This window comes from Manis pentadactyla, chromosome 15 (genome assembly GCF_030020395.1).
Source record: "Manis pentadactyla isolate mManPen7 chromosome 15, mManPen7.hap1, whole genome shotgun sequence".
In the NCBI taxonomy this organism is placed as follows: domain Eukaryota; kingdom Metazoa; phylum Chordata; class Mammalia; order Pholidota; family Manidae; genus Manis; species Manis pentadactyla.
In genome coordinates, this window is record NC_080033.1 from 730,040 (window position 1) to 750,097 (window position 20,058).

At 58.9% G+C, this 20,058-nt stretch overlaps 2 protein-coding genes across 4 annotated transcripts; one reads left to right on the forward strand and one right to left on the reverse strand.

Annotated features, from left to right (window-relative positions):
- Positions 1 to 271: 271 nt before the first annotated feature.
- On the reverse strand, positions 272 to 14,248 carry SCAF1 (SR-related CTD associated factor 1). 3 transcript variants are annotated; one of them, XM_036885464.2, is made up of 11 exons: positions 14,123 to 14,248; positions 11,309 to 11,422; positions 11,004 to 11,061; positions 10,186 to 10,280; positions 9,800 to 9,900; positions 9,594 to 9,709; positions 4,157 to 6,976; positions 3,478 to 3,560; positions 3,038 to 3,256; positions 994 to 1,122; positions 272 to 703 (listed from the first exon to the last, which is right to left on the reverse strand). In XM_036885464.2, exons 2-11 carry the CDS (start codon positions 11,414 to 11,416, stop codon positions 512 to 514), a joined length of 3,921 nt encoding a protein of 1,306 aa, XP_036741359.2. In that variant the 5' UTR covers positions 11,417 to 11,422; positions 14,123 to 14,248; the 3' UTR covers positions 272 to 511. The 3 variants fall into 3 exon arrangements, with proteins under 3 accessions (XP_036741359.2, XP_036741358.2, XP_036741356.2); XM_036885463.2 differs by lacking the exon at positions 14,123 to 14,248 and adding an exon at positions 13,551 to 13,699; XM_036885461.2 differs by lacking the exon at positions 14,123 to 14,248 and adding an exon at positions 11,859 to 11,934.
- Positions 14,249 to 15,775: 1,527 nt separating this feature from the next.
- On the forward strand, positions 15,776 to 19,533 carry RRAS (RAS related). The gene is made up of 6 exons (XM_036885465.2): positions 15,776 to 15,959; positions 17,786 to 17,873; positions 17,984 to 18,086; positions 18,171 to 18,279; positions 18,992 to 19,110; positions 19,183 to 19,533. Exons 1-6 carry the CDS (start codon positions 15,807 to 15,809, stop codon positions 19,265 to 19,267), a joined length of 657 nt encoding a protein of 218 aa, XP_036741360.2. The 5' UTR covers positions 15,776 to 15,806; the 3' UTR covers positions 19,268 to 19,533.
- Positions 19,534 to 20,058: the final 525 nt, after the last annotated feature.

Genomic DNA, 20,058 nt, shown 5'->3' on the forward strand with positions numbered 1-20,058 from the left:
CGGGGCCCCTGCCTTCCATCACCAACAACAGCTTATTGCGTGCCAGGTCCAAGTGCTTCACCTGCCTGGGGGGTCTTAACTTAATCCCCACAACACCCACTTTAGATAAGGAAACTGAGGCCCAGAGAGAGGAATGCACTTGCTCCAAGTCACACAGTCTGGCCTCCCTGCTAACTACCCTCAGAATTGGGCTAAACCTCCTTCACTCTGCCGCAAACCCTTCCCACACTGGTCTCTGAAAAGAAAGGGCTAAAATCATAGGGCTCGGGGGTAACATTTCATGAAATCTTTAATGAAATCGGGGTAGGAGCACGAACAGAGAGGCAGCGATGGGGACAGGTTCTGGGGCAAGGGACACGGGCACCGGGCTGGGCAGGGTAGGGGGCTCTCCTTTTCCCCTGCAGCAACCCTCCCCCAATCATCCCACTGACAGGAGGAGGGAGGTGGGGAGGCGGAGCCATAAATACGTCCAGAATTCCTAGAAGGCAGAGGGAAGGGGTAGCAGAGGGTCTCAGAGAGGGGGCAAGGGCAGGCCTGGACCACCCTTGTCAGGGGGCCCCGGCTCCTTGGGCGGCCGTGGGGGTCCCGGGGGGTCCCCTGGCTTGCGGCCGTGCTTGCGGAAGTAGCGGTAGCGCTGGACGTAGGCCCGTACCAGGTTGCTCACCTTCACCGGGTTGATCTCCCCACTTTTGCTGTGGCAGATCTGGGAGGCAAGGGGCAGCTGCAGTCACTGCCAGCAGCCCCCAGGGTTCCTCCCACCTGGACTGTAGAGCGCAGCTTGGGGCTGGGATGGGGATTGCTCCACAATATCCCTACTTGACCCCCTAATGCCAGCAGAACAGGCCCAGGTAGGCTTGAGGAAATCCTGTCACTCTCTGCTTTCCAGGCCAACCCACCATCCCTCTGTCCTCCCTGTGAACCTCTGTCTGCATGCGTCCGTCTCTCCGTCCATCCTCCCCCAATGCTGAGCAGCTGTCCCGCTCTGGGCCCCACCTTGTGGACAGCCTTCCTCAGGATGTCCTTGTATTCCTCCTTGGTGATGTCCTTCTTCTGATAGTACGGTTTGATGGCCAGCTTCACCTCCTCTACCGCCCGCTCCTGCGTGTGCAGCTTTTTCAGATACTGGCAGGGGAAGGGACCACAAAGGCCAGATGAGTTCCTGCAGAACCCCTGGCATCCTCTCATGCACCTGCCTGCTCAGCCTCCTTGACCATCCAGCTACTTCTGGAGGTGGAAGTCCTGCTTAGGGTCTGCCCTGTGCTCCTCTTGCTGCAGTCACCTGGACCCCAGGCCAGACGTGGGTCTCTGGATGTCACTTAACATCTGCTCTAGGCTGGGCCCTGGGATGTCCCTGGTGACCATGACCGGGACACCTGTCCTTATAAGTTCACAGTCTGGTGGGGAGGCAGATTACCAAGCAGTTATGACTGGTTTAACCGACTCCAGGGCTTACTGGGACTACACAGCAGGCAAGTGTGGCAAGGCCTCCCGTCACGGGAGTGGCAGGGCCCAGTGTGGGCTCTGACACTGCCCTGACTTCTGAGGGGCACTGGCGGGGGCCCTGGCTTGGGGCAGGGAGTGGGGGTGGGAGCTGAGCCTGGGGCGCCTGGCAGGCTGAGGTCCGGCTGTGGAGATGGCACACAGCTGCTGGAATCCTGGTTCCACCACGCCACACTCAGATGAGGGACTGAACCCTCTGCAGCTCACTTGTAAAATGGGGACAGTACCTGTGGGGAGGTGACATAGATGGAGGCTACAGGAAGCAGCCAATCAAGGGACGCTGTGGCTGCTCTGAAGGTCATAGCCACGGGGACAAAAGGGAGGGGCCAGGTCAGAGAGCAGCTAGAGACCCCAACCCCGCTGCGCTAGAAGAGCTGCACCCCCGCCTCCAGTAAGATCTTTGTGAAAGCTGACAGATAAGAAGTCTCCAGTGGCAGAGCAACCCAGACCAGAGCCAGGCTCTCTGTCACGGACTCTCCCTAGACACAGTGGACAGTCACCCAGAACCAACTGCAGGGAGGTCACCCTCCTGGGCCGGGCAACTGTTCCCTACTGCCCCAGGGCCAGAAGATGGGAGCAGTACCCTGAGGCCTGGCAAGGGCAGGACACCTCAGGGCCAGCATCTTCAACAAGCATGCCAACGGTCAGAGGAGCAATGGGGCCGCTCGGCAGGCTGCACTGCTAGGAGCCACCAGCTGCCCTGGAGGGAATCCTCAGGCCTCCTGGCCCAACGGGAAGCAGGTTTCTAAAGGGCTACAGCCACAAAAAATGGGTTCTCCCCACACCCGTCTCTGATGTGGCAAGGGAGGACAATGGGCAGACAGCAGACCAGGGCAGCCTGACTGGCAGAACAGAGGACCTGCTGTGGTCACAGGATCTGTATTGTCCCTGTCCTGTAGCCCACAGCATGTGCCATGGACAAGGGACCACCAAAACTGTGCCCGCCATTTCTCCCACAGGTGGTCTTACGGGGGTTTCTCCTGCTTTCCCTCTGGCACTGCACGGGAGCTAAATAGGGTGTGGGCAATGCCACCACCTGGCAACAGGCTGTTGGACTGTAACAAAAAAGCACCCAGACCTGACCAAAGGGAGACCGGCCCTGAACCTGTGAGTAGGAGCCAGATGGAGCCAAATACGAACCTGCTGGTATTCACCTGGCCCCCATTCTAGGAAACACGCTTGAATTTTCTTTCGTAAACCACCATTTCCCTTACACAAAAAAATGGGAAGGCAGAAACAGAGAGGCAGGGATAGGTAACCAAGGGGTAGACTGTAGTGGTATGAGTATATGTGCGTGTTTTTATAACTATCTATGTATATGCACACGTCATTTTTAAACAGCTGCCCAGTACCCATTTCCCATTCATTCACACAAGTAATGTTTAGTTCCTTACGACTGACCAACTTCAGTTTTATCTAAGTTCCTGTCTGTTAGCATCAGTCTCTGCAATTCTCCTTGGGCCTTTGCATCTCAGTATCCGTTCCCGTTGTCTATAAAACTGTCACCATCGACCCACCTGTCTCAGGCCCAGCTCACCTTGTCTGTGTCCCCACGTCCCTCGGAGCTGCTGCTGCCCTCCCTCTTGTCAGATGCTGTAGCCAGCCCAGTGGGGGTGGGAGGGGTAGAGCCACAGCCTCCCAGAGGGAGGCCACCAGGGAGCAGGTAGCTGGTGGGGCCAGGGGGTAGGCCCAGAGAGGTGGGCACAGGGGCCGGTGTCATCCCCAGACTGGAGGGCGGCTTCCTGTGGCTGAGGATCTGTGGGAAGAGGTCGGAAGGAGGATGAACAATGGGAGGGGAAGAGGGAATGAGTACCCCTATGGCTCCCATCTTGGCTTCCCAACAGTCCCAGGGGCAAGAGGCTCCTCTTCTGGCCAATACCTTGCCCCCAGGGCCTGCTGGGAGTTGTAGTTCCTCTCCTAACCTGAGGCAGTAGATAAGAGAAGGGGCTGTGGGGACTCTTTCCCAGGGGAGCCCACCTGGTTGGTGGCCTGGATCAGCTCCTGGGCTTTTGCTCGGCTCGCCAGATTGGCTTCTTCCATCTTGAAGAGAAGTGCAGTCACTGCAAGAGAGGGAGAGTTGGTGGCAGGGAGGTCGGGAGTTGACAAAAGGGGAGGTGAAGCCTTACCTAGCCACCCGTTGCCATCTCCCACCCTGGGACCCTGGACAGGCCATAGGTTCTCAGGCTCAGAACTGGGTATGTCACCTACATACCAGCCCCGGCCTGCATGTTCTTGGAACTCAAGGTATGTGTGTGGGGAGACAGGGAATATGTGGCCTGGTCACCCAGCGACAAGGCAGTGGCAGAAATGAGATTCTGTCCCAAGCCCCCTGCAGCCTACTGCCATCCCCAAAGGTACACTGCTCCCTGCTCACCCCGTTCTTTCTGGTCCCTCCACAAAGTCTTCCCAGTCCACTTCTAGGCAGAGCCTAGGACATGGCCCACTCCTGTGGCCCTGCCGACCCTGCCGTCTTCCAGTGCACCTCCACAGCTAGAGCCTTCTGGGCGGGCCCTGATCACCCCTTACACACCCACAGCCCTCCCAGTCGGGGTCACTACACACCCACCCCTTCCAAGGCATCCCCACTGCCTCCGGATCTGTCCCCGTCGGACCTCATCCTCCCGACCCTGTCTGCCCCGGCCCCCGGGACACTCACGGGCCAGGACGCCGCTGGTGGTGCAGTCCACGCCAGCGGGCAGACTCCAGGGCATGGGTGGGGGCAGCGTGGGCAGCTGGCAGACGCGGGTGGCCGGCCCATCCTCCGCCCCCGAGTCACCAGCTGTGGACCCCGCGCTAGGGGCAGTGCTTGGGGCCGCGGCAGCTGTGCTGGTGGCCGTGGTGGTGGCAGGCTGCTGCTCCTCCTCCTCCTCCTCCTCCTCCTCTTCCTCCTCCTCCTCCTCCTCCTCCTCTGCCCCACCTCGGACGCCAGTCTCCTCGGTGGCCTCTTCCGGAAGGAAGGAGACCTCGGGTGTCTTGCAGCTGCTATCCACAGTCTGGGAGTCGGGGGTGAGTGCAGGAGGCGGAGGGGCTGCCTTGGGCGGCGGGGTGCTGGGGGCCTTGGCTGCCCGCTCCTCCCCGGACCAGGACGTCTCCTCGGCCCCCTTGGACCCCGCTGCCTGGCTGCAGCTATCCGCCTTGGACTTCTTCAGCGTCACAGGGCCGCCGCCGCCCCCACCGCGGGCCTTCTTCCGCGTCTTGGACGGCTTGGTCTTTCCCTTGGTCCCCTTGGCTTTCTTGGCCCCAGCCTTGGCCTTGACCTTGGTCTTTTTGGGCTTGGTGCCGCCCGGAGCTGCTTTGGCCACCTCGGCGGGGGCCCGCTCGTCCGGCTTGAGGAAGGGCGAGCGGCTCTCGCGGTCGCGGCTGAACTTGACTCCGATGGAGCCCAGGCCGGCAGACGCGGCCTCCTTGGCGGGCGTGGTGCTGCTGACGCCCTCGCGGATCAGCACCGCCACCTTGGACTGCAGCTTCACCCTCCGGGAGGAGGAGGAGCACGACGAGGACGAGGAGCCTGAGCCGCTGCTGACCGGCGGCTTCGGCGGGGGCCCCGAAGGCGCCGCCTCCTTGGGGGGCCGGGCCTTCTTAGATGGCCTGTCCCTGTCCCTGTCCCGGTCGCCCCCATCCACCGCCTTCCGCCGAGATCCCTTCTCCCGGGCAGAGGACGAGGAGGACGCAGCCCCCGAGCGGCGCCGGTCCTTCTCGCTGCCCTTGCCTCCGCGCTCCTCGGCGCTCAGGCCCTCGGAGTCGTACAGGACCTCGCGCTTGGGCGACACGGCCGGGGCCGGGGAGGGGCCTCGGGCGTCGGACTTGTCGGGCCGGCCCACGGTGATGGTCCGCTTGATGGCGAAGAGATCGTGGTCCGTGAGGTCCTGGATGGAGGGCGGCACGGCGCCCCGGCGGCGGCTGTCCCGCTCGCCACCCACGGAGGCGGGGCCCGGGGGCGGCGGGGCGGGCGCCGCGGCCTTCTCGCCGTCCCCAGACCGCTTCTCGCCCCGGGACCGGGACCGCTTCTTCTTCTTCTTGCCGCCGCCGCCGCCGTCCCGGTGCTTCCCGCGGTGCCGCTCGCGCCTCGAGGACGACGACGAGGAGGTGGCCGGGGGCGGGGAGGCCGAGCGCCGCCGCCGCCGCCGCTTCTCCCGGGAGCGGGATCTGCGGCTGCCCCCGCGGCGGCGGTCGGTGCTGCGTGAGCGGCGGCGGGCGGAGCGGGAGCGGGAGCGCGAGCGGCGGCGGGCGGACGACGAGGCGTGGGAGCCGGGCTTGCGGTCCCGGGAGCGGTGCTTCTTGGAGTCCCAGGGGGAGCCGGAGGCGGGCGCCGGCGGGGCTGGCTGCGCGCCCGAGGCGGCGGTGGCCTCCCTGGCCTCGCCGCCGCTCCGCTGGCGCTCCCGCCTCGACTTCTTGCGGGTGGGCGGGCCCGCGGGGGCGGCGGCGGCGGCGGCGGCGGCGGCGGCCGCGGCCGGGGAGGGCGAGCGCTGGCGGTAGCGCTCCCGCCGCTGCGTCAGGATCTTGCGGCGGAGGTCCAGGCCGCCCCAGCGGGAGTCGGCGGCGGGCGGGGCGGGGGCCGGCTCCCCGAGGTCCACCTGCAGGGCGCCCTCGCCGTCCGACTCCGCGTGCAGCGACAGAAAGTCGTCCCCCTCGGGGGCCCGGGGGGCGGGCGGCGGCGGGGGCGGCTGGGCCGCCTGGGGGGCTGGGGCTGCCTGGGGAGGTCGGGCCGCCCGGCCGCTGGCCCGGAAAAGGGGCAGCGCCACCCTGGGCTCCTCCTCGGGTTGGACGATCTCGCCCTCCTCAATCTCTGAGTCTCCGGGGGGCAGCAGCGGGGGAGGCAAGGCGGCTCCACCTGCCGTCACGACCTCCACCGAAACCTTGCCTTCCCGGCAGGGCTCCGCCTCGGTCCCCACCACGAAGACCCGCCGGCGGGTGGCCCCCTCGGCCCTGGTGGAGTCGGCCTGCGGCGGAGTTCCGGGGACCGGGGCCGGCTGCGGGGGCTGGGGCTCCGGCCGCGGGCTCTCGTCACCTGGGAAGTCCTGGCTCAGGCTGTTGTCATCATAGATGCCGGCCAGGGTCTCTGAGATGCGGCTGATGCTCTGGGACAGGCCTTCCTCCTCCTCCTCCTCCTCCTCTTCCTCCTCCTCCTCCTCCTCCTCCTCCTCCTCCTCCGGTGAGGGGGTCCCGGCTGATGAGCTGGGGTTGGAGCCAGTGGGCTCGAAGGGGTCGTACTTCTGCTCTGGAGCAGGCGGTGGGGAATAGGCCTCATCGGTGGGGTGGAAGGGGTCATAGATGTCAAATCGGGGGGCAGGAGGGGCCGGGGGCGCTGGCGGGGGTGGAGGGGGAGGCGGGGAAGGGGAGGAGGATGAGGGGGAAGGAGAGGGGGAGGAGGACGCAGAAGAGGGGGCAGGGGGTGGGGCGGGGCCCCCATCTCCAGTGCCCAAGGTGAGGTGGTGGCGGGCACAGGTGGGTCGGGAGGAGTGAGACTGCGGAGAAACTGCAAAGGAACAGTGGAGACAGAGTCACAGTCAGGGGCACGTCCCGCCATCCCCTCCAGCAGAGGGGGCTGCAGGCAGGATGGCACCCCATCCACCCGACCCCCCATCCCTCCTTGCTGCACCAGGCCTGCTCTGCAGGCCCTGCTCCCAGGCTTTATATGTACTGACTCCTACGGTGCCCCTAACTCTGCTGTAGGTACTGCTTCATTACAAGAGAAACTGAGGCACAGAGAGCAGTCAGCAGGGAGAATTCGGTGTGCAAACCAGGTCAATATGGCCCCAAGTCTGCACTCCCATTCCTGAGACATCTGTGGCCCACAGCCCAACAGTGCCCTAACAAACGACAGCAGCGACATTACTACAGAGGTGCAGGCTGGGGCGGGAGAGCAGGGGGCTCAAACCTAAGACCACCTGCAAGACCAAGCTCTGGCCTGCGGTGCCACCTGCCTCTTGCAGGAAGTGATTCCATCCTACAGAAGCAATTGTGTGAGAAGGAGGTGAAATTCCCTCTCCAGAGCCAGTGGGCAGCAAGGCTGTGAGGGGCCCTGACAGCCCGAGGTCCCACCTGGGCGCTTCACTCTGTCAAAAACCCCGTCCAAGGGCGACATCTGCTCAGGACTCAGAGCCACCGCTGATCACCGACAGAGGCAACCAGTGTTCACTCCTTCCTATAGTACGGGCATCCTGCTTTCCTACTTCATCTGCCTTCCTGGGACCCTGCATTCTAAGCACTGCAGTATCAGTGCCACAAGTCACACACACAGAGACAACTGACCAGGTTGCTCTCCGGATGGGCAGCCAGGCCAGCACTCGGACATACAGGATGGATTCCCAAAGCCCCTCAGCCACACTTAACTTCAAGGGCCATGTGGCCAGTGCCAGGAATGCATGGGTTTAAGAGGGCAACTCCTGGGCTCCCTCCCAATCTCGATCCTGTCCCCCAACCCTCATCTGTGAAGTCTGTGATTCTGTGATGTCACCGAGAGCAAGGTAACTCAACCTCTGCTTTGGTTTCCTCATTTATAAAATGGGGGTTTGCACATTCATGCAATGCATTTTTGTCTTGGACCAGACACTACTTCGGGCTCTAGGAATAGAATGGGGAACAAAACATAAAAATCCCGGCTGTCAGGAGCTTACATGCAAACAGGCAGAGAAATATCAATGGGCAAAGCACAGGGCCTGCCAGCCGCTGAGGGCTCTGGAGGAAAACGAAGCAGGGAAGAAGATGTGGTCTTTCAGAGCTCCCAGGCAGCAGGACGGGACTAGATGAGTAGCTGCACCTGAAGAACCTGGGGATACCTCACGACCCTGTGATTCAGTATCACCTTCACCTGAAGTATAAACCAATCTACAGCCTGGAACCTTCTAGAAATGCATACTTTTTATATGGGAGAGGATTGTGGGTGACATTTTTCTTTCTTTTACCTAAGTTCTTATTATTATTTTCTGAATAAAAGAAAAAAAAAAAACAACCTTGGAATAAGAAAGTGAAACATAACCCGAGTCGCTCCCACATCCGCCACCAAAAACAACTGTTAGGTTCCAGCCGTACCTGTATCATCTAAGGCCTGAGGCCAAAACCCACATGCCATCTGTTTTTGTAAGCCAAGTTTTATTAGAACTGCCCGGCCCGTTTGTTTACTTATCTTGCATTGGTTTCCAATTTTTGAAAAAGATGGAAATGCCATTATTGGCCCCCAAGAGTGTGGTAGGCCCCAGGTTCAATGTCCCCTGAGCCTGATGGACAGGCTGACCCACAGATGTCAAGAAAGGACAAAGGACCTGTGAACTAGCACAGAAAGCGTGGGAGCCCTGTTCTGCGCGACACTTGCTCGCGGCTGGCCTACGGCTACACCTGCACTGACTGTGCCTTCCTCTCCTCTCCATCCCTCCCCAAACACATACGTACACGCAGAAGGGAATCCTAAACCCGGGGTTTCCACCACGGTACGGGGGGCTGGGAACAGCAGGTAGCATCACCTGAGAGGTGGTTAAAAATGCAAATTCCCAGACCCCTGCCCAGACCCACTGGATCACAAACCCCAGAAGGGGCCCAGTGACCTGTGCGATTATGATACCAGCTCAAGTTTGAGAACCCCTGCTCTACACTGCTTACTGGCTTACCACTGCATGTGGGGCGGGGCTGCAGACTTTCATTTGGGCAGGCACACTTTCCAGAAGTCACCATCTTGGGCTTTACACTCAAATTGACCCAGGCTCGGGGCTCAGGGCCCAGGAACAACAGCACTAAACAACTGGCTGGGCCACCTTGAGTAAGTGACTTTCATCTTTTGGACTTTTATCCTCTGGAAGATGGAGAAGTGAAATCCCTCTCATGGGGAGATGAATTCCCAATGCAGTTAATCTGATTGTACAGCCCTGGGCCCCCAGTGCCCCACGCCTGCTAACTGCTCCTATGCACTAGCTACCGCACCAGTTTGTACTTTACGGACATCTGTACATACATACAGCCTTCACAGCACTCTCATAGGAAAAAGCACTGAAGGCTCCGTCTAAACGACCCCTCCCTCATCACTACTATTACTACTAACAATAGTTGACTCCTGCATAACTCTGAGGCCACCTGCCCAGCTCCACCTGGGACCCACATACCCGTTTTGACTGTCCTCCAGCCCCTGAGACGGGGCAACAGGCTCGGCACCAGCAGGGGGATCGGATCCCTGTCCCCTATTCGGACCTCGGCCACCAGCTCCAGCATGTCCTCGCTTCTGCAAGGCAGAAAGGATGAGTGAACCTCAGGGGTGCTTCCTGCTCCCACAAAGGGGGGCCTCTCCCACTCCAGCTGCCCGGCTACTCACTCGCCAGGCTGCAGGTCCAGGCGGCTGGGAACCCAGGTGTCTGGGGGATCCAGTATGCTCACCAGCCCCACAAGGAAGCTGTCTGCGGCCATGTCAAACACCTGGAATAGGCCAGGAGGGGGGTCCACCTTGTCCCTGGCTCAGGTGAGAACCCAGATACCCATTTTCCCCACCCCTCAGGAACCCAGATATCTGAGACCCCAAGAAAATGTGGAGATCCAACCAATTCCCTCAACCTGCCTTGCCCCCAACCCTCCCCACTGCCCCTGATCAGAGCTCCAGACCCAGGAGTCTGAGTCCCCAGCCCCATTTCCCCATCCCAACCCCGGTGACCTTCCTCCTGCTGTCCCAAGAGTCAGGGCCCCCAGCCCCTTCTTCTTACTCACAGCAGCTGTGTCAGTTCCCCCTGATTCCTGGGAACGGGGCTCTGACCATGGGCTCCGACAGCGCCTCCATCGAAGGCCATGACATCGGGAGCCATCTGGAGAGATTTGCATGGGGGATTGAAGACAGGACACTAGATGCAGAGGCCATGTTGGGCAGAGGAGGGAGGAGCCTGCCCTGGCTCTTGACAAGAGAACCAAGTTCCTGCCTGCTCACCCACCCTCCATCCACCACCTCCCAACCCGGGTGCTGCAAAGATCTCCCCAGCACCCTTCTGAGGCTCCAACTGTCAGCCATTTATCCTCCTAGCTGACCTCAGGATGAAGGACAACAGGTTGGTGTGATATTCAAGCACGGCTGTGATGGTCCTTGAGGGTTTCTGCTGCCTCTCTCTGGCACACACCCCCGGCCCACCAGCCCAAGAACTGAAGCTCAGTCCTGCCACGGGTTCCATGCCTCCTCCTGCCAGGCTTTCCTCTTCACCAGACAGCACTGCTAGGTCCTTAAACACCCAGTTCACCTGTTGCTGCTCTAGGAAGCCTTCCCAGACCCTACCTCCTCCACACGAGCTCAGGGGGGCCCCCTGCCCTCTCACAATGCCTTGAGCTCCCTCTGTGCTGTGACCATGTCTCCCCTCCACAAGACTGTGAGCCTCTCCAAGGCAGCCACAGGTTCCAACCCCTATTCCAGCCCTTGTGCCAGCACAAGGGTGGCACCCAGACGGCCCCAGAGAAGTGTATGAGAGAAATTAGGATAAAAGATGCAGAGATGGGGTGGGGTGCAGGTGAGAGGCCCTAAGGGGAACCAGAACCCATCATACCTTTATCATTCGGCAGGTCCCCCTGCAAGGAACTTCCCACAGCCTGTTGAATGGCCCGCTGAAAAAAAATGGTGGAGGGTGAAAAGGGTGGAAGGAAAGGGGCAGTCAGGGGCTATGTGCAAATGATCACAAGCTCTGCTCCTGGGGGAAGCCATTCCAGACTACCCTACAAGACTCCAACCCTTCAGAGACGCCAAGGGAGTCCAGACCCCCAGGCCCGCTTCCCCCTTGGGCCCAGGAACCGGGTCCTGGAATCTGGACTCCCAGTCCCTCCTTCCCTGTGGCCCAGCAAGTAGCAGCCTCACCAGGATAAAGGCAGAAGGAGAAAGCATGGGGTCTCTGTCTGGTGGACCATCACCCCGATCCTCGCCTGACTCTTCTGTCTTCCCTCTAGACTCATCTTCTTCCTCCATGGTCACCTGGTGGTTAAAGGGGTGGGTTGGGAGAGGAGGCGGGGTGGGTGGGGACAGGACTGGTAGTGGAAGTGGGTAAAGCAGGGGATGGACACACAGAGCCCTCCTCTGGGGCCTCCCACATCACCTGGCTCAGCATCCTTTAAAGTGCCCCTCCTCTCATTCCTTTCCTCATCCCATTCCTTGGGTGAGTACCAGGCTCAGTGCAGACACCACAGGGATGAGAGCAATTCTCTGCCCTTGTCCGAATTTCAGCTGCCTCCTCTGTCCAAGGGAGGCCCTCCCAGACTCCTATTTCAGCAGCCCTCTCCCAAGCTCCTACTGCTTCCCCCACAACCAAACTTTAAGACTTCGCTGCCCGCCCTTCTGGCAGCCAACACAATGCCAAGGCTTTTTTCTGTTGTGCTCTCAAATACTGTGTCCCATAGTCTCATGAACCCACCTTTCCCAAACTGAGATATGTGCCAGTTTGCTGGGTGCACCTCAAACACCACTCAACTTCCTCAAGCATCAATTTCCTTCAGTGAGGAGGAACCAAAAAAACTGTATTTATATACATAAAATGGAGCTATGATAGAGTGATCTACAAATTCTGCATGTCACTTTTAAAACGAACACACTACTTTCAGGTGACATACTGTCCACCGGACCCCACGGGTCTACCTGCCCATTGTAGGAAAGCATGGCTGAAGCCTTTGCAACGTCACAGAAATTCTCAGATTATATCAAAGTTGAAAGATAATCCTTTAGATTGGTGGGTGTCTTAGTAATGCTTCAGAAAGTATGAAGATTTCAGGTCTAAGTTTCCCTGCAACCCTCAAATCTACGACTTTGAAAACTAGATCCAGTCTCAAAGTTCCCAGAAAGCTTCAAAACCGCCAACCCCCACCTCAATGTGCTCATCTGTAAATAAACACAATAGTAGTATGTGCCTCAGTGGAAGCCTGTGAGAACTGAATGGAGACTGGCTTCTGCCACAGAGTCAGCACAGCCCAACTGCTCAATACAGAGTAACAATAATTATCTTTATTTTATTAACTGTTAAGGCCCAGGTCTCCCCCCCAATTCTCGGCTGCATACCTGCAAAGAAAAGCCCTCTGTCCGGGTCCCCCTCCCATCACAGTTTCCCAAGCTAGCCAAAGCTCCCATAGGCAGCCTCCTAACTCTCTAAAAGCCTGTGGCTCCTTCCCTATCTCCCACTGACTGAAGTCCCTACAGACAGTTCCCAGCCCTGGAGCATTCTCCAGCACCTAGGTGGGGGGTGGGGGAGCTCGTGCTATGCAGAAGAGTGACTGTCACATAACAGAGGCTGAATCAAGATCTACTGACCACGTGCAGATCCCCAAATCCTCCGCAGGTACGAAGATGCTCCCTTGCCTATTTAGACAGGCCACAGGCTTTGCAGACACACCCGCAGCTCCCTTAATCTTTTCAACATGAGAAGCCTCTGCAGACATTGCTATGTTCCTCTAGATCAGTGTTTCCCAAACCAGAGCCTGATTGTGGCACAATCCACAAATAGCTGTTATTAAAAGTAAATTGAACACAGTAGAAAATTATTCGCCATTCATAGTATTAAGTACTATAAGTAGTAAGCGAGAATATTAATTACTGGGGTTTTGGTATTAGTTAAATACATGTATTGGTATGTACTGGGTCTCAGTGAAAAATGTATTTCTCACGGTAGATCAAGGTCAAAAGAGTTTGGAAAGCCCTGCACTTAGATGAGTCTAGATGATCTTACAGACTTTCCTAGGCTAATGTGCACTAATTCTGACTCTACAGCCCCAGGGCAGTACAGAATTTTAAAATATTTTTCATTTTAATTCCATTCTAAAGTGCAAGTACATGTGAGCTGGGCAAAATTTTCCTATACGTTCCTTTGTCTTATTCTCCACATGATGATATGGCCCCAAGACATTCGAATTTGCTCCAGGCATAGAGACTGCACTCCTGCAGTCACACTCAAAGCCACCTAGATGGTTCCAGGTCCTTCTAACTGCCCCCAGCCTCCTGTCAATCAGATTGGACACTCCCCAGACACTGGCGACTCTCAGCACATCTCAGTATCTGCCTACCCCCCGCTCCCCTAGTGGGCACATTCCACCCCTCTGGGTGGCCCTAGAAGACCTACTAGCCCTGGAACAGCTCTTCCAGGCCTGCTAAATGGCCACAGACCCATGTAGGTGAGCTGCATCCTCAGGTCAGCCCATGGAGACACTCCCGGCCCTAAAAGACATGTCCTAGGCACTATAGATGGCTCTGCAGATACTCCTCAGCTCTTGCAGACCTCCTTCACCCCTGGGACATATCTCAAGATCTCAAAATGGCCCCAGAACCGTCTAAACAGACCCTAGCCGCCGGTCACCCATAAAGACGATCAACAGTGCCTACGGAAATGACCCAGGCCAGCTATATGATGGAGGGCAGTCTCCAGTCTCGGTCCAGTCCTGTGGACGTCCCCAGTCCTCACGGGGACGCTCTGTAGGTGTCCCCCAGCACCCACAGACGCGTCCCGGGGCCTTAGGAAGGCCCCCCCGCTCGGCGCCAAGCTCGGCCGCCGCTGCCGGGTCTGAGGTCGCCCCGCGAAGCCCTCCAGATCCCGCGGCATGTGGGGAGGACCCCGGGACAACTAACGACCCGACTCCGCCCCGCCCACCCCGATAGGCCCGAGCCCCACGGCCAGGACCGCCGCCGCCATCTTACCCCGCCGCTCGGGCTGCGGCTCCGGCCCCCGGCGCGGGGCGGGGCGGACTGGGGGCGGAGGGGATCGAGAGCAGAGGGAGGAGCAGGGCGGGGCTAAAACGCCGCCAAGCTTGCCGGGACTTCAAGTACAGAGCACGGTGCCGTGAAGGCTGGTGGGAAGGCTCCAGACTCAGTTTCCCAGCAGTCAGCGGGGCACATTTACAGGGGTGCGTGCAATGCACGCCGGGAGGCGTAGTCCGCGCACGGCCTCTGTCGCGCGGAGACAGCGATGGGGTGAGAGGTGAAAATGGGCGGGGTTGCGGTAGCCCGCGATGAGGCCCCACAGTGCACTGCGCGCGCGCGGAAAGAGCTTGCGGAACGGGAAGTGACGTAAGGAGCAATCGGCGAGACATTTGCAAGGGAATTGTAGTTTCTCAGAGTGGGCAGTATAAAATAAACCGGACTGGCTGGGAATTGCCCCACCCACGTTCTAGGGATCCCAGAATCCAGATCCCCCAGTCCCCTCTAAATTTAGAACCAAGGAGCCCGACCCTACAGCCTCCTCATTTAGGAAAGAAAGGCCGAGATTCCAATTCCTCTCATTTAAAGCAGAGGAATCCAAACTCCCATTTCCCTCCTCCCTCGGATTTAGGAATCCGAGATCTTCCTCCTCAGATTCCTGTTCCCCACCCCAATTCTCTCGGATGCAGAATTCCAGGTCCCCCCACCCCAATTCTCTCTTATGCAGAATTCTAGGTCCCCAACCCCTTCAACCACTGAGCCCAGGAGTCTGGGTCCCCAGCTCCTTCCTTTACGGAATCTAGTAGGTAAGGACCTCCAGATCCCTTCCTCCCGGAAACCCAGGAATCCAGGCTTCCAGGCCCATTCTCTCCTAGGGACCGAGGGGTCTAGGCCCTCAGCTTCCCCCTGCTCCAAGACCCAGAAATCCTAGCCCTAGGCCCTTCATGACCCAGACGTCCCGGCTTGGGCGAGCTGGCTCATGGATTAGGAATGCAATGATCTCACGGCCCCTCCCTGCCCCGTTACCCGGCTATCCCTCTTCAGGGCCCCATCTCCCCTCCCAGTCTGTCTTCCGCTCGGCTGGGACCCCGGGAACCGGAAGCCTGTGTCCCTTAGCAGGCGGAGACTCCAGCATCCAGGTCTTGAGCCCGGATAAATTGAGTTTGGATAAGTTCCTAGGAGAGAGGTGAACTCCCCCTCAAGACAGGCTCCTTTAGCTCAGCGCGCCTATATACGGCCGCGCGAGTCGGCGAGCCCCGCCTACTAGAACAAGCCTCTGGGCTGGGGCCGGGAGAGGCGGTGTTTTAGCGCGTCTCATTTGCATAGCCTCTCCCTGAAGGATCTTCTCGACCCGTCTGCAGAAAGAATGAGACTTTATTAGCATATCCCCGCCCCCAGACGGCCCACCCACCGAAAGCGCGTGGCGCAGATCTGGGTGAGCCCAGCTCTTATTAGCATGTCCCCGCCCCGCTCGGAATTCCCCTTCTCGGAGAACGCCGTTTCCCTGCTCTTATTAGCATAACCCCTCCTTTTTCCTGGTCCTGCCTCCTCCTTAAGTGTCCCGAGATTGGAGCCGTTCTCCCGGAATCATGATTATGCAGTAGCCTTATTAGCGTGGCCCATCCCTAGGCCCCACCCAGCTCCCCCCTAAGGCGGTAGCGGCGGCGGCGGCAGCGGTGGCGACATGAGCAGCGGGGCGGCGTCCGGGACGGGGCGGGGGCGGCCCCGGGGCGGGGGGCCGGGGCCCGGGGACCCCCTACCCAGCGAGACACACAAGCTGGTGGTCGTAGGCGGCGGCGGCGTGGGCAAGAGTGCGCTGACCATCCAGTTCATCCAGGTAGTGGGCCCTCACCCCGGGGCGGGTGGGTGCCCCCGGGACCCAGAACTGAGCCCTTTGGGGGATCCCTGAGGCCCCTATTTACCCTCTATCCATCACTGAGACCTTCCTATGAGACTTTCTGATCTTAAAAAATTCCCTCACATTGTGACCCTGAGGGCCTTTGCGCCCTACACAAGGGACCTTCTTCCTATACTAGAATCCTGAGACCCACTCCCTGCAGACCTAACCCTGAAAGCCTCCTGAGAGCACCCTAAATCCAGAGTAGCTCCATTCAGACCCTAAGCACACTCATGAGCCCCCGTGGCACTAGGTGTCACCTCCTCCAACCGTGAGCCCTATGTCCCCCAAATCTCGGATCCCAGCTTCCCCTCTGATCCACCCAGAACCCAACCAGGAGAAGGCCTGTGCCCATCGCCCTTGAGATTCCCCCAGTCTGGATGCTCGCTACTCCAGGGACCTACCCCAGAGTCTAGAAATTATGCCCAGACTTTGTCCCTCAGGTTCATCAGGGACCACCTAGTCCTGAGAGAGGCACCCTCAGACCTAGGAGATTTCAAAAAGATCCTTCCCTTGGCCATTTCCAGAGAACCTGAAGACCCCAATCCTGGGGATCCCCCATCCCACCAGAGCCAGACCTCCACCCTCACCCAAGGAAAACCACCCACTCCTCCATCTTGAGTTTCCTCCACTCCGACTCCCTGAATGCCTATCAGAAACCCTGGGTAGCCCCCAAATTATCTCCATGTTAGAAGTCCCCAGACTCTTGACACCCCAGAAAGACCCGCTCCTTAGGAGTTTCTCTAACCCCATAAATGCACCTCTATTCCATGAGAAGCCTCCCAGATGTGCCCAAGACACCTTGGAGCCTTACCCCCTTTTTTCACCCATGAAATTCTCCCAACGTGCTCTTAAGACATGCCCCGAATCCCACCAACCACAGGGCCAGGTCCCCATGCCGTCTGGGACAAGCCCTCACCAGGCACCCCACCAGCAGGACACAGCCCTCAGACCCCTAGCTGCCAGACCACCCCTTTTCTCCTGCAAATCCACCCCTGCCCAGGAGCCCCCCACCCCTTTCCCAAGGGAAACCCCCCACTGAGAGAAACCCTAAAAAAGGTGTCTGCTCCTGAGATGCTACCACCGAGGCCTCTGGGCCCCCAACCCCTCAAGGGACCCCCGCCAGCACCCGCATGGGAGCCCCTGCCTGTGTAGAGACCGCAGCCTGGGGCCTCTTGCACCCAGGGGCAGATCCAAAGCGGCCCAAAGGCCTGACTGCAGGCAGGAAGGGAAGGGCCGGCCTGCGGGCGGGGCAGCTGCTCGGCTGTCGGATTGGCATCGGGACCTTCCCCTGGGAGGAGACACTGGAAGCTGCCTGAGGAGGAGGGGCAGAGGGAGGAGGCGGAGGAGGGAAACAAGGAGCAGGAGGAGGGAGAGCTACAGACAGGCAGGTATTTCGGACAACAGCTCCCGATAACTGAGCACTTAGAATGTACAGACTATGTTAGATGCTCCTCGGGGATTCTCTGTGAACCTCACAAACACAGGACTAAGTGTAGTGCTATTTTTATTCTAATTTTCTGAATGAGGAATTGAGGTTCAGAGAGGGGAAGTGATTTGTTCACTGCCACACAGCCAGGACGTAATCACAACGTGGGAGACTACTTTACTCCAGAAAGAGAGGACCAGGAGAGGCAGAAAGGAGACTGGGAAGGGGACAGAGACCCAGGGAGGGGGCAGAGAAAGGCAGGGGCAGGGGCCAGCAACAGGGCAGCATCCTCTGTGGAGACACTGCAGTAACAAGTGTCCTCACCCCACCCCACCAGTCCTACTTCGTGTCTGACTACGACCCCACCATTGAAGACTCCTACACGAAGATCTGCACCGTGGATGGCGTCCCAGCCCGGCTGGACAGTGAGGGCGGCAGGCAGCAGATGGGGGGGCTGATGGGGGGGCTGAGGGCTTCTGGGGGTGTCAGGCTGGGAGCCTCGTCCCTATGGTGGCCCCCTCTCCCCTCTTTGCAGTCCTGGACACTGCAGGCCAGGAGGAGTTCGGTGCCATGCGGGAGCAGTACATGCGTGCAGGCCACGGCTTCCTGCTGGTATTTGCTATTAACGACCGGCAGAGGTGAGAGGGGTCACAGGCAGCAGGGCAGGGGAGCACTGGGGCTGATCCACTGGCTGGACCTCATGCCTCTGGCCTCATCTGTAGTTTCAACGAGGTGGGCAAGCTCTTCACTCAGATCCTCCGAGTCAAGGACCGTGACGACTTCCCCATCGTGTTGGTCGGCAACAAGGCAGATCTGGAGACACAGCGCCAGGTCTGGGACCCTGGGGACCCCATCTCGGCCTGGGACGCCCCTTCCTGAGCACCTCCTGGGTCTCCTCACATCAGCTCCTGTGGTCCTGTTCCCCCCATTATTGCACGCCTCACTAGATATATGGCCCCCAAGCCAGAACTTCTGAGTCCCCAGCATTGCACACAGGACTTCCCAGGAGAGGTGGCCTGATGGAGAGGTCACCTGCCTCCCACGTCAGCCAGTCCCAGCCTCCTGGTTCTCCCTTCCAGCTAACCTCCTACTCCCCATGGCTTCCCAGCACCCCCAGAAGGAAGCCCCAGCTCTTCCACGTGGCACATGATACCCGCCATGGCCTTGTCCCTTCCTTTCTCTGCTTTCGCCACTTCCCTATACACACAGACTCCGTGATTCCCACACACACCTCGTCCTTAGATTAAGCCTTTGGGGACGTCCAGCCCTTGAGCTTTGCTCAGGCCCCTGACTGAGGACACCGACTTCTCTGCCAGACAGCATCTCACACTCCAAAAAGCATGCGACTATGGGGACTTCCCTGACTCCTTAGACGGCACCAGCCACCTCTACGTCTCCCTCCAATCTCGTGGGAACTTTTTTACTTGAGCCTTTACCCCACGTAACCGTCATGACAGCACACCCCATTAGTGTGTCTTTCTGCCTCCCAGGGCTGAGGGCCACTGTGAGTGCAGGGGCCTGACGCCTCCGTGTCTCCCACCAGGTCCCCCGATCGGAAGCCTCTGCCTTTGGGGCCTCCCACCACGTGGCCTACTTCGAGGCCTCAGCTAAACTGCGCCTCAATGTAGATGAGGCCTTTGAGCAGCTGGTGCGGGCTGTCCGGTGAGCAGAGCCCCCTTCCTGTTGTCCTTGTCCCAGCTCCTGGGGCCCAGACTCACCAGCCTCTTCCCACAGGAAATACCAGGAACAAGAACTCCCGCCCAGCCCACCCAGCGCCCCCAGGAAGAAAGACGGGGGCTGCCCCTGCGTCCTCCTGTAGCCGGGCCTGAGGGGAACCACCAGCACGAGCTCTTGGGACCAGCTGCACTCACCGAGCCTATTTCCCCATCTGGGTCTCCCAGGATACACTACATCCTCACCGTGAATCCCTGGCCCCCTCGGGGGCCACTGCCACTGTGTGCCTTCTGCCAACGCCTCCTTTCCCCACCCAAGCCTCTCTGGTTGGGGTGAGGGGCTCCCGGGCATCGGGGTCACTGCTGTATATAACTCCCCACCCCTGAGAAATAAACATCACTGCCAATGCCAGGAAGTGCTTTTTAAAAAGGGAAAAGGGTTAGGGGGAGGTGAGTGAACTCAGGCACGCATGCTCTACAGCCTTGGTCCACCTGGAACCGCTGCATCTAGAGCCCTTTGCTTGGCGGGGGTGGGGATGGTCAAGGGCCATACAAAACAGGCTGATGAGCCAAGCCTTTGGGCCCCCACTTCCCCTTCAACTGGTGATTCTCACCTTTTGTTATGGTAGGATGAGATTTGACATCAGAACAAATTTTTTGTTAAGTTCTAGAATTGCACTACTCAATATGGTAGCCAGAAGCTATCTTTGTATGGCTATTTACAATTAAATAAAATTTTAAAATGTGGCTCCTCAGCCACATGTCAAGCACTCCATATTCACATGTAGCAGGTAGCTATCCTGATGGATTGGGCAAATATGAAAACATTCTCATCACTGCAGAAAGGTCTTTTGGACAGCGGTGTTGTAGGGGGTTCTGGGATCTTGGAAACAGGCAGCAACTGCTACAAACTCTGCCCACCCCCCTCCTACCTCCA

Bases quoted from the DNA above. Each gene is read 5' to 3' on its own strand.
- SCAF1 (XM_036885461.2), bottom strand. From the start codon at position 11,927: ATGCTTGAGGAAGTTGAGTGGTGTTTGAGGTGCACCCAGCAAACTGGC. The intron at 1,123-3,037 runs GTGAGCTGGGCC...TTCCCCTGCCAG, and splicing joins GACGTGGGGACACAGACAAG to TATCTGAAAAAGCTGCACAC. The intron at 704-993 runs GTGGGGCCCAGA...CTTGCCTCCCAG, and splicing joins TGAGGAAGGCTGTCCACAAG to ATCTGCCACAGCAAAAGTGG.
- RRAS (XM_036885465.2), top strand. From the start codon at position 15,807: ATGAGCAGCGGGGCGGCGTCCGGGACGGGGCGGGGGCGGCCCCGGGGC. The intron at 18,087-18,170 runs GTGAGAGGGGTC...CCTCATCTGTAG, and splicing joins GCTATTAACGACCGGCAGAG to TTTCAACGAGGTGGGCAAGC. The intron at 18,280-18,991 runs GTCTGGGACCCT...GTCTCCCACCAG, and splicing joins ATCTGGAGACACAGCGCCAG to GTCCCCCGATCGGAAGCCTC.